The sequence below is a fragment of the Equus przewalskii genome, chromosome 32 (genome assembly GCF_037783145.1).
Source record: "Equus przewalskii isolate Varuska chromosome 32, EquPr2, whole genome shotgun sequence".
NCBI classification, from domain to species: Eukaryota; Metazoa; Chordata; class Mammalia; order Perissodactyla; family Equidae; genus Equus; species Equus przewalskii.
In genome coordinates this window covers 9,987,705-10,000,000 of record NC_091862.1, presented here as the reverse complement: position 1 = coordinate 10,000,000, position 12,296 = coordinate 9,987,705, and the positions used below count along the sequence as shown (strand labels likewise).

The 12,296-nt window shown below is 51.4% G+C and overlaps 1 protein-coding gene across 11 annotated transcripts in view; it reads left to right on the top strand.

The window, feature by feature from the left end:
- SYNJ2 (synaptojanin 2) overlaps nt 1–12,296 on the top strand; it is a 117,831-nt gene that overhangs the window by 19,521 nt on the left and 86,014 nt on the right. For 7 of the 11 annotated variants that reach the window (XR_011535566.1, XM_070603069.1, XM_070603077.1 and 4 more), the window contains exon 2: nt 6,893–6,979. Coding sequence is in view for 8 of the 11 variants with exons in the window: in XM_070603069.1 (XP_070459170.1) it covers nt 6,893–6,979 (87 nt within the window). In the remaining 3 variants the exon portion in view is untranslated. Of the gene's footprint in view, nt 1–4,078; nt 4,306–6,434; nt 6,785–6,892; nt 6,980–12,296 lie in introns of those variants that run through there. The other 4 variants (XM_070603071.1, XM_070603070.1, XM_070603079.1 and 1 more) reach the window with 4 other exon arrangements.

Here is a 12,296-nt window from a genome sequence, read left to right as displayed (position 1 = left end):
CTCTTGCTTGGTCCTACTCACTTGGTGAAACCACGGTCAGATCCTACCCTCCTCACCTCTGTGCCTTAGGAAGTTTCTGGAGATGACCCGCTACCACGCTGATGCTTCTTATGGTCACTTCATGATTCCTAAGCCCAGGTGGGCCCTTCAACGACATTCCTATACTCCATCCACTCTCCCACCTCCCCAGACACCTGTTTCACACCCTCCCTCCTCCCCGCTCTGCTGCGCCTCCTCCTGCTGGAGTCGCTTCTCATTGTGCTCAGAAAATTGAAGCAATGAGGAGAGAACTTCCACACGCTGCCCGCACCAGTTACCCGCCCACCCGCATCTGCCCTGTATGTTCTCTCTTCTCTTCTGTTAACCATGGTGGACTGTCTCTCTTTAAGGCTGGCCCCCACTTAGGCATCGGATTCCATTGTCCTACTTGAGGGCATCGCTCCAGCGGCTTCTCTCTCTCCTACTGCATCACTTTTTACCTCTGTTGGATCATTTCTACCAGCAAACAAACTTGACATTAACTCCCGCATCTTGGAGAAATCTTTTGAGCCCACGTCTGTCTCCGCAACCTCCCCATTTCTCTCCTCTGCACACACACACACACACACACACACACAGGGTTCCTCAAAGAATTCTCTCTGCTCACTGTCTCCATTTTCTTTCTTCCTTTCCATTTAGGTGTTTTCTCCTCAATTTTACTGAAACTGCTCTTTTCCAGCTCGCCAATGCCTAACTCAGATGATGAACGCTCGGTCCTCATGTTCTGGGACACGGAGCGGTATCTGACCTCACTGAGCACGCTTGCTTCCTTGAAATACTTTCTTCTCTGCGCTCCAGGACACCGCGCTCTTCTGGTTTTCCTCGTATCTCTCCGGCCATTTCTTCTCTGTCTCCTTGACCAGTGAACACATTGTCCCCTACACTCACTCTCGAGGTGATCTCCTTCAGCCTCGTGATTTTAAATACCTTCTGTTTGCTGGGACGCCCCACTTTGTGTCTTCAGCCTGGCTTGTCTGCTGGACTCCAGGCTGGAACAGCCCTGTCCTCGACATCTCCACTCCGCCGCCCAGTGGTGCTTCAGGGTCCGCTCGTCTGACCTGAGCTCTAAAGCTCCACCCAGACCTGCCTGTCACTCTTCACCGTCATGGCTGATCCTCATCGCTCCAGTTGTTCAGGCAGAAAATTCGGCATCATCCTCGAACCCTGTCTTTCTCTCATAGCCCACATCCACTCTGTCCATAAATCCTTTTGGTCCTCCCTTCAAAATATATGCAGCTGTTTGCTGATGTTAAGGAATTATGGTTAAATTTTTTCAGATGTGATAATGGTATTGTGGTTATATTCTCAAAGAACCCTTATCTTTTGGAGATTCCTACTGAAATATTTATAGGGGAAATGATATGATGTCTAAGCTTAACTCAGCATCATCTGGGTCGGTGATTCTCCCCTGGAGGCCTCATTAAAACACAGAATGCTGGGTCTCGAGCCCAGAGTTTCTGATTCAGTGGGTCCGCAGAGAGGCCCCATAATTTGTCCTTCTAATGCTGGTTGATGCTTATTGTCTGAGGACCACATTGTGAGACCCACTGATCTAAGGTGTAGGAGAGTGGGGGACACAAAGTGGGCATGAGTTAAAAGTGGTTGGAGCTGGGGGGGTACATAGTAATGTGGGTGCATAGAGTTCCTGACCTACTTTTCTTTGGAAACTTCCATAATAAAAAAGTGTGTGTGTGTCTCCAGAATTCGACTGTTTCTCAGCACCGCCTCTGCTCCCACCTGATCCAAGCCAGCATCATTTCATGCCTGGATTGTTGTATTGCCTCCTATATGGTGTCCTTGCTTTTCCTCTTGCCCCCTAGAGTCTGTTCTCAACAGAGCAGCCAAGGTGATCCTCAAAACCCTGTTCTGGCTCCCTCTCACTCAGAGTCAAACCTCTCGACTTTTTATGACCTAGAGCTCTTTACAGTGTGTCCCCCACTCCTTTTCTTCTGTCAGACACACTGACCTCGCTGGTCCTTGGATATGCCAGGAATGCTTCTGCCTCAGGACCTTTGCACATGTTCTTCTGGGCCTACAGTGCTACTCGATGCTCAGCCATCTCTCTCCCTTCCTTCAGATCTGCCTGCAAAAGTTGCCCTTGCAGTGAGGCCTTCTCAGAGCACACTGTGTCACGTTTCACCCTCCCTACCCTCTTCACATCTGCCCTTTCCATGTTCACCTTTCCTCCTTAGCTCATATCACAGTCTATATTGTGCTTATTGGTCTTGTCTGTCTGCCTTGGCAGGAAGCTTGCACGGTGCCTGGCACCGAGTAGGCCCTGCCACTCCATTGCCCTCATGGATGTGCCTCGGCCATGCCACTGTCCCCAGCTCCCACCCCCATCCGGGTTGGCCTCCTCTGTCATCACTCATTCTTTCATGACACGTGTCCCTTCTTTGCCACTGCCCACTGCCTTCCTCGGCTCACTCTGCTGTCCCTGGATTCTTGTCTGTTTGGTTCCCTGCTGGATCCCCGTGCCTAGGACAGTGCCAGCTGCAGAAGACTCGCAGATACACATTCACTGAGTGAGTGGCTGAATCCTGGGGCAAGAGGTGGAGGAGGAAGTGGGGGAGAGTAAATGAGAGGACTTCCCTTAACAGGCTGGAAAGTCCTGGCTGACGGGAAGGGAAGCAAAGACATTCTCACATGGAAAAACTTACAGGAAATGCAGCAAAAGTGTGGAAGACGGGAATATTCTATTTTTGTTTCTAATTTTAATTTTTTTTTTTTTTTTTTTTTTTTAGATTTTATTTTTTCCTTTTTCTCCCCAAAGCCCCCCGGTACATAGTTGTGTATTCTTCGCTGTGGGTTCCTCTAGTTGTGGCATGTGGGACGCTGCCTCAGCGTGGTCTGACGAGCAGTGCCATGTCCGCGCCCAGGATTCGAACCGACGAAACACTGGGCCGCCTGCAGCGGAGCGCGCGAACTTAACCACTCGGCCACGGGGCCAGCCCCCGGGAATATTCTATTTTTGAGACATTAAGTAAGGAAGGACAGAAGTTGCAAATGGGCACACCAAATACAGCCTGCAGAGGTGTGCATGCAGCCCACACGATGCTTAAAATAAATTTGGGTTGGTTGCCAATACTGAAAAATCAAGAGTGTCCTATTTATCTTGAAAAACTGGAGACTTGCTGGCACTGGGCTGGCATGCCCGCCTGGTACAACTGGCTGGAACTGGCCGTTTGCCCCCTTAAAGGAGGGATCTGTCCTCTAGCCCCCCACGGCCTCTTCCAGCAGCTTCCCTCATTCCTTACCTGCCTAGTGCTCATAGACATTCATTTGTGAGCTCCCCTTTGAGGAGTGAAATGGATTTCTTCTTCCTTCTAAACTAACTGAGGCAACTTGTCTGGGGCAAGTGGTGGTGTGGAGTGGTTCTGGAACAGGCTGCTCTGGGAGTGTGGAGGTGAGGCAGCGAGGGGGCCCTGCATCACGGGGGTGGGATGCACCCTGCTTACACATTCGATGGGTCAGAAGGAGCCTCGGAGAGGAAGGCATCGAGAAAAGAAAATAAGCTTACTGGAGAAATGGAATGCCTGGGGGTCTGGTCTTTAAAAGGACTGGGTGGGACCAGCCCTATGGCACAGTGGTTAAGGTTACATGCTCTGCTTTGGTGGCCCGGAGTTCACCAGTTCAAATCCTGGGCGCGGACCTACGCACTGCTTGTCAAGCCATGCTGTGGCGGGTGTCCCACATATAAAGTAGAGGAAGATGGATACGGATGTTAGCTCAGGGCCAGTCTTCCTCAGCAAAAAGAGGAGGATTGATGGTGGATGTTAGTTTAGGGCTAATCTTCCTCAAAAAAAAAAAAAAAGGACTGGCTCCCCAAATGAAAAGATTACCAGTGTTCAGTGTTATGGGTTCAAATGTGTCCCCCCAAAGACAGGTTGAAGTCCTAACTCCCAATATCTCGGACTGTGACCTTATTTGGAAATTGGGTCATTGCAGATGCAATTAGTTAAGCTGAGATGAGGTAATACTGGAGTAGGGAGCGCCCCAAGTCCGACATGACAGGCGTCCTTGAGGCGAGAGACACAGAGACACACAGGGAGAAGACAGCCATGTGACGATGAAGGCAGAGAGACTGGAGTGACACCACTGCGAGCCAGGGACTCCGAGGCTTGGCGGCCACCACCAGAAGCAGGATGGGGACGGAAGGATGCTCCCTGGAGCCTTGGGAGGGAGCGTGGCCCTGCTGACACTGCTTTCAGACGTGCAGCCTCCAGAACTGTGGGATGATCAATTTTTGTTGTTTGAAGCCACCAGGTTTGTTTCCAGTTAGTGTTTGTGGTGGAGAAACAGCATCTTTTTACAAGACTGTCCCATCCACGAAGGTCGTAACTTGTTGTGACTTGTCTCGTGTAAAGTCAGGGACAAAGATGTTTATGTTGGGGAGTCAATACTTTACAGGGTTTGAATGGGACCAGGTGGCCCTGTGGTGTTGAGCTTGTTCGTTTTTTAAGTATGAGTTTGAAAAGTCTTTTAAAAATTTTGTTTGAGTTTCCCAGTGACAGGGGACGTGATGTGCGCGCTTGTCACCTGTGATCCAGCAGGGCCAGGGGCCAGTTTTGTCTCACAGCTTCTCCTTGTGGTCATGGTGCCCCCTCCGAAGTGTGGGTGTGACCACAGCACATTGGTTAGCAGGTCCTGATGCTGGGTTTTATTTGCTTGGAGTTATTTGCAGAGGTGAACGAAGGGACAAAGACTCCTTGTTTTACGGTTCATAGAATGAGAACCGAATGAAGGGTTCTGTCTGAAAGCTTTGGAAAGCTCCGAGGGTTGAAAGATATATTTTTGTGTCCGAATTATCCTCTTGCATTTATCAACTTGTCTGCTGAGATGAGGACCGGGAGCTGCCTGGTGTACCTCTCGCTGGTTCTACTGCAGCTCTTGCAGACGGGGAGACCCCAGACGGAGCAGGCACATGGCTGCAAGAGGGACATTCCCTTCCTCCTACAAGGTTGGGATTCACAGGATGTACCTGTCCTAGAGTGGGGAGCAGGCCCATTTCCAGGACTCCGTAGACACACGACACAGTGCCCGTCCCTTAAGAGATACAATTAGGGGCCGGCCCGGTGGCGCAGCGGTTAAGTGTGCACGTTCCGCTTCGGTGGCCTGGGGTTCACTGGTTCGGATCCTGGGGATGGACATGGCACCACTTGGCACACCATGCTGTGGCAGGCATCCCACATATAAAGTAGAGGAAGATGGGCATGGATGTTAGCTCAGGGCCAGTCTCCCTCAGCAAAAAAAAAGAGGAGGATTGGCAGCAGATGTTAGCTCATGGCTAATCTTCCTCAAAAAAAAAAAAAGATGTAAGAGGGAGGTAGGCGAGTGAGAGAGAAGGAGATGTGAAGATGGGAGCAGAGACCAGAGTGATGCCACTGCAGGCTTTGAAAAGGCAGCAAGGGGTCAGAATGCAGGACACCTCTAGAAGCTGGAAAAGGCCAGGAAGCGGATTGTCTCCTAGAACTTCCAGAAGGAACACAATCCTGCCGACCCCTTGATTTTAACCCAGTGAAACCTATTCCAGAAACTTTGGACCCGCAGAATTGTACGATCATAAATGTGTGCTGTCTGGGGCCACGGAGTCTGTTGTCATCTGTTACCACAGTCATTTATTAGGAAACTAAGAGACCCGCCGAGCTGCCCCACCGTCTCTGAGACAGGTCGATGGAGTCGGTGGGACTGTGGCCTCCCAGTCCCTTTCATAATTATCTTTAGGTTCCTCTGTCCCCACTACCCGCCCCCCAGAAAAAACCCAACCAATCAGAAAAAGTCATGTGTGTATTGTGGGAAAGTGTAATTTATTATATTGCTTCTTAACTTTTCTGGCATCACACTCCTTTGACAGTCTGATAAAAACTATGGGTCCCAGCCCCATAAAAATAGACATCCCAAAAAATTGGCATACAATTTGAAAGATTATATAGATGCCCCCAAAACCTATCTGTGAAGTTCCGGTGTCTGCCCGGGCCCTCCTCGGTCACCCTGGATTAAAAGCCTTTGTGTTAAATGAATTCAGTTGAGGCTGAATGACCGCTTCCGCGTAAGTCTCCCTGATGACGTTTGCCAGGCCCTTTCCTGAGGACTCAGCTACGTTTCTATTTTGTTCTATGCTTTTAGAAACATTCTTCTGAGAAGGGGTCTGGAGGCCTGCCCCTTTAAGAGCCAAAGGAGTCCATGGCATCATTGTATAGGCTGAAGGCTCTCTGCTCTTAAGGGTCCTTCCATCTGTCAGCTTTGCCTTCCCCTCCTGCTTTCACACTAGGCTGTGTCTTGCCCTGGGTGTGCACGGTGACTGCTGGCGACCCAGAGGCCTTGGCTCATGCACCTTGCCTTAGGATTCACTGGGCCCGGAAGCACCCAGGCCTTCTGCTCAGCCTCCCCTGTGTGTTGGCAGGTCCCTGGGGACAGGTGGGCACGCATAGGACGTGGTCTCCACCAGTGGACAATGCTTAGGAAGGGAGGTCCCCCCACTCGGGTCACGATGACTCACTCCTGTTTCTGAGCATGTGGACTGCGGAGTGACAGGGCCAGGCCCATGGCACCTGCTCCGGGCTCAAACCCAGTGCCTTTGGCCAGCCAGGGACTGCCTTCAGCCCCTCCAGCCCCCAGGAAGCTGCCGGCACTTCCAGAAAATCAGAGAGCAAGCTTTTCGTGGGAAGGTCTGAATCTCTGCAGCTCGGTGATTGGCTGATCAGAAAACCTCCACACACATTACTTGGGGCTGAGCTTTTTGTCTGTGCGTTTTCTTTTTCGGGCGGGTGGGGAGCAGGATGGGGAGGCTGCGGTGAATGAACCCCGACGGGAGACGCACGCTCATGTTGTCCGTGATGTGTTTCTCCCCCAGCTCCGGAAGAAAAGGAGGTCATTAAGGGACAGTATGGAAAGCTCGCTGATGCTTATGGCTGCCTGGGGGAGCTCAGGTTGAAATCTGGTGAGTACCCATCCAGACGGAGCCTCGGCTGTCAGAACGTGTGATGCGAGCCTTCTGGAGCCCTGGGCAGAATCTCTTTGTGTTAGTTCGGGAAGACTGTGGGATTGAGGCGTTTTATTTTAACTGTTAGGATCTTGTTAAATGTTTCTTTATTTCGCTGAGTCTGCTCCTCCACGCCGGGCAGGAGGTCCAGGTGAGCTGAGCCTGGCTGTGCAGCGTCTGTGCTGGTGGAGGGGAGGGTCAGCCCTGGTGACAAGGAAGCTCACCTTCATTGTTCGCCCGCTGGGACCTAAGTTTTTCCAAAGTCTGGTCTGGGGCAGGTCTGTCCAGGGGTTGTTTGTTCTTTACAAGGGATCTGTACTCTAGAAGGCATGGATGCTGGAGGTCTGAAGCCCCTGGACCCACTGGGTGTGTCTTATGGGAGAGGAGCTGGGGCTGGGCGATGTTGGCAAGGAAAGAAAAACCATCAGTAGGCACCCAGGGTGGGGGAGAACGTTCATAAAATGGGCCATGTTGTCTGACTGGAAAGGGCAGAGAACTTACAGGAACAAGTGGGCATTCCTGCTTAGCCTGAGACTGGCTGGGCTGAGCATCAGCCAGGCTGCCCTTGGTACTCACAGCCTTGCCGCGGGGCCACCGCATCACCTCTGCGCTCCTGGAGGTCATGGGTCTGCAGCCACCATTTCCTTCCTCCTCTCTCAGCCACCTAATTTATGTTGGCCCCACCCAGTCACTCCAGTGACTTATGGGACCGAGACCAGAACGCAGGTAACATTACTGATTCTCTGTCCTGCTTGGTCCAAATGGGAATGGCTGTGAGTTGACCAAATTCAGGTGGTGGCTGTTCCTGCGCCAATCGTGTGCTTCTCCACGGCTCACACAGCAGCTGCTTTCGTGGACTGAGGGTTTTTGAAGCCGACAGATGCTCTGTGGTCACCCTTACTTTTCTGGTCTTTTCTTCAGGGGCTGGTTTGATGATGACATTGATCATTTCCCAACAGTGTGTGGGAAAAACGTCAGTCCCTGCATGAAAAATGCATTTATTGAATGTCTGTTTTATGCCAAGGGCTAGATATACAGTAATTTACTTAATCTTAAAAATAAGCCAATACGATACTGTATCTTTTCCCCTGTTTACAGCAAAGGGAAACTATTTCAGAGGGTTGGAATAACTTGCCTGAAGTAAGAAGCTTAGTTCACATTCAAACCCAGGTCTAGCTGCCTCCAAACACTTGCTTTTTCCGTGAAAATGTGCTGCCTGCCAAGGGTTTTCTTTCCCCCAGTGATTTTTCTGAGGTTACGGAAAATTCCTGTGGTCCTTGCCTTAGTCGTGATGATGACAGTAACCTTACAGGGCTTACTCCCTGCTAGATGCTGTTTTAAGTGTTTTAATTTCTTAACTCAGCTCTCCCAAAAGCCTATGCAGTAGGTCCTGTGACTGTCCTGCTTGACAGACACGGAAAGGGAAGCTCAGAAAGCTTAAGTGCTGTATTTCATCTCTCCGGTGACACATTTTCTTACATTGTAACATCTAGACGCTCGGGATGTGTTACAGTTGTTGGCACCTTAGAGTTATAATTGGCAACGTTTTTCTTGTACCGAAATTAATGATCATTTTGCGTCTGGCCGGGACCTGGATACAGGGCAGTGCCGGAACTTGCCCAAGGTCAGGCAGTTCTCAAGTGGAGACCCCGGGGTTGAAACGCGTGCCTTCTGGCTGTTCTGTCCTGCAAGGGGCAGAAAGGCTGAGCTCCCAAGGATGGGAAGACAGTCCCTTCCCCCACCGCAGGGGAGAGCGTGTTTTCCTGGGCTGTGATCGGAGATCAGCTATAGGGAACTGGTCCTACCCGGGAAGGGCAGCAGCCCCCGGAGAGATATTGTCAGATGGAGGGAGGGTGTGTCTACAGGTGCCCGGGGCAGGGGTCAGGGTGGCTTCAGCAGGAGGGGGGAGGGGGCAACTCCTCGAGAAGGCTCTCGTCCCTTCCTGCAGCCACTGCCCACCCACCTTTCCCTTCCCTGAGGGGTCAGTGCACACAGCTCCCGGTGCCATCAGACACTAGCCGAGCAGGACCGTGCCCCTGGCTTGGGGGGCCGTCAGGTCCCCAGCCCGCATTTCTGATGTCCTCTGAATACCCCCAGCCCCGCCTGCCAGAGTGGCCCCCCAGGGTGGGCAGCGAAGCCCCTCTGAGTGTGGCTAGGATGAGTTTGACTTTTGCAGGGTCAGGAGTGTTTGGCCTCAACACATTTCTGGACCGGCCCTAGTGCGTCTGAAGGAAGGAAGGATGGAGCCTTATAATCAAGATTTTCCACATCCCCTGTGGTTACTTTGAAAAGCATTTGGCTTTAACTGGACTTTCCTTTTCCACTGCAAGTCCTCAACCCAGAGCTATGATCTGTTTTGTTTCGGGTTTTTTTCTCACCAGCGGAGGGTGTTGGGCAGCGGCGAGTGAAATTCCCACTTCCGGTTGCCACCCACGCGACCCGCCGAGTGGAGGATGGGCCTCCTTTTTGGCTTCTTAAGGCTGAGGGTTTCTGAACAAAGAAAGAGACTTCCTCTCAGGCTCTTAACTTCGGGCAGTTGTTCAATTTCACTCTTCCTAAGGGAAAATATCCTTTTCTGTTAGAAATTAAGAAAAATGTACAAAAATTGCACAAAAGCTTTATCCCAGGTTCCTAGGTTTTCATGGAGAGCCCAAAGTCCTCCTTCCTCCCTGATATGTCAGCAGGAAAGGGGTGGAGCCCCCACCATCAGCCTGGGAGTTGGGCTTCCTGATACATATACAATACAAAACAGAGAAAGTAAGAATATAGCAGTAAAACGAATTTATCCCATGATTATAGGGGTTTAACTCTCTTTTAACCTAAGCTCTCAAGGCCTCCCTGTTTCATAGCTTCAAGGGTTGAATAAATTGAAGTCTATAATGAATTATGGCTCCTGGAGTTGTGCAGTCCACAGCCTGTGAAGCTGTACATGACAGCCGTATAAACTTTCCACCAGACAGCCCTCCTAGATTTTAGTTCCAGCTTCACAACAGACTGACCTTCTGAGTTCATTTAATCTCTCTAGGACTGTTTTCCACACTGTGAAACCAGGAAAACTGCCTCGTCTCTTACAGGGTTCTTAAGAGATTTGCATGAGGGAATGAACATGGTACTGAGCATGGGTACTGAGTGGGAGAGGGCTGGCCTGCAGAGGGGTCCCTCAGGAAGAACTAGGTAAAGGCCTGGGCTGCATGCCTTAGGCCATTGACTTCTGGTTGATGGTTAACCTTCACAGGCCAGGAGCTGGCCCTGTGGCCCAGTGGTTAATTTCACGCACTCCTGCTTTGGTGGCCAGGGTTTTGCTGGTTCGGATCCTGGGTGCAGACCTAGCATCGCTCATCAAGCCATGCTGAGGCAGTGTCCCACACAGCAGAGCCAGAAGGACCTACAACTAGAATATACAACTATGTACTGGGGGGACTTCAGGGAGAAGAACGGAAAAAAAAAAAGAAGATTGGCAACATGTTAGCTCAGGTGCCAGTCGTTGGAGAGAAAAGAAAGTCCGCACAGGCCAGCTGAGGGCTGACTCGGTGGGCAGTGACTACAGAAGGAGAAGTCTCTGACATGGAAGTTTGGCAGTCTTTGTCCTTCAAGGTTCAGGGTATGCTGTGTTCTCTAGCAAGTCTTGAATGGAAATGGCCTTCCTCCGTCTTAGAATAATTTATTTTAATACCTATACCCAGTGGCATGCTGGTAAATATTTGACACCCAGCTCTCCAGGGGGGAAAAGCCCTGGCATGTGGTGTTTGCTAATTCCCGTAATGTAAACGCACTGACCCTGGCTGATGTCAGGCTGCCGGCGCGGAGCTGGGAGAAGACGTGCACGGCTGGCTCTCGTGAGCTGGTGTGACTGCCAGCACAGCACCTCCCACACCACGTTCTAGGAAGGGAAGGGGAAGGAGGCACTCGAGGCTGTGCACGTGGAGACAAGGAATTTAGACTTCTGAGCCTGCTGGTATTGGAGGGGAGGGCCTCGGGGGTCCTCTGGCCTCCCACCACCAAGTGGTGGGAAAGCCTGGCATGCATACGTCCTTTGTTTACGGATTTGAGTATGAGAGGATCCTCTAGGAGCAGAAGGATGGATAAGATGGTCTGTGGGCACCCCAGGGTTGAGATGGCTGCAAACCCGGCTGGGGAGAGAACTCGGAGGCTGAGCCAACGCAGAGAAATGCCAGCGCAGGGGAAGCAGTGAGGACACGCCCAGCATTGTCCCCAAATAAACGGTATTGTGTCTGCAAATGACTCACCGAGATCCCGATGCCAGCCACTCCCACCCAGATGACAGATGGCCACAGCTAGCTATGACAGGGACCGCGTTCCTGCAGGGGCGGGGCTACTGGGCAGCTTTGACGTCAAGCTGGGTTTTGAAGGCATCCCCCTCGAGGGAGAGAATTTCTAAGTTGATATTGAGGTTTCGGAGTTGTTTTTTCTTTATTAGGGTAAAATGCACAGAAGATAAATTACAGAGACCATTATAGCCAGTTTTCACTGTATGGTTCAGTGGCACAAAGGATGTTCACCTTGTCCTGCAACCATCACCACTGTCCGTCTCCAGAACTTTCTTCATCTTCCTAAACTGAAATCCGGTACTCATTAAACAGTCTATTTTGGGGTGGTCGCATTGCATTTCTCCACCCTGTTGATTCAGACTGCAGGCGGCATTGTCTAGACTATGAGCCTCCTGCTCTCTGGAGGGGGTGTGTGTGTGACCCCTTCTGGTTCTGGTGTGTGTTTTTTTTTTTTTTTTTGAGGACTGTTAGCCCTGAGCTAACATCTGCTGCCAATCCTCCTCTTTTTGCTGAGGAAGACTGGCCCTGAGCTAACATCCGTGTACATCTTCCTCTACTTTATATGTGGGACACCTGCCACCGCATGGCTTGACAAGTGATGTGTAGGTCCACACCCGGGATCTGAACCAGTGAATCCCGGGCCCCTGAAGCAGAATGTGTGAACCCAACCACTGTGCCACTGGGCCGGCCCCCTGGTGTGTCTTTTGACCCATTGCTTGCCCTCCCTGCCACCTCACCTGACTCTGGCCCACAAGCTCTGACCCGGGCATGGAATTGCTTGCTCAAGCTGGAAGGGACATGGACCCCAGCTGCTACATCCTCCCCTGAGGCCCAGAAAGGGTAGGAGACTTGCCTGAGGCCCCACAGGCCACTGGAGGCGTGCAGAGCCCCGAGGCCCATCTCTGAGGCCAAGGCGAGTTTGAGTCTTGTCTTTGCCTCGCTACGAGATCCTTTCTGGTTCCACGTCCCTGGATGCAGCTTCCACG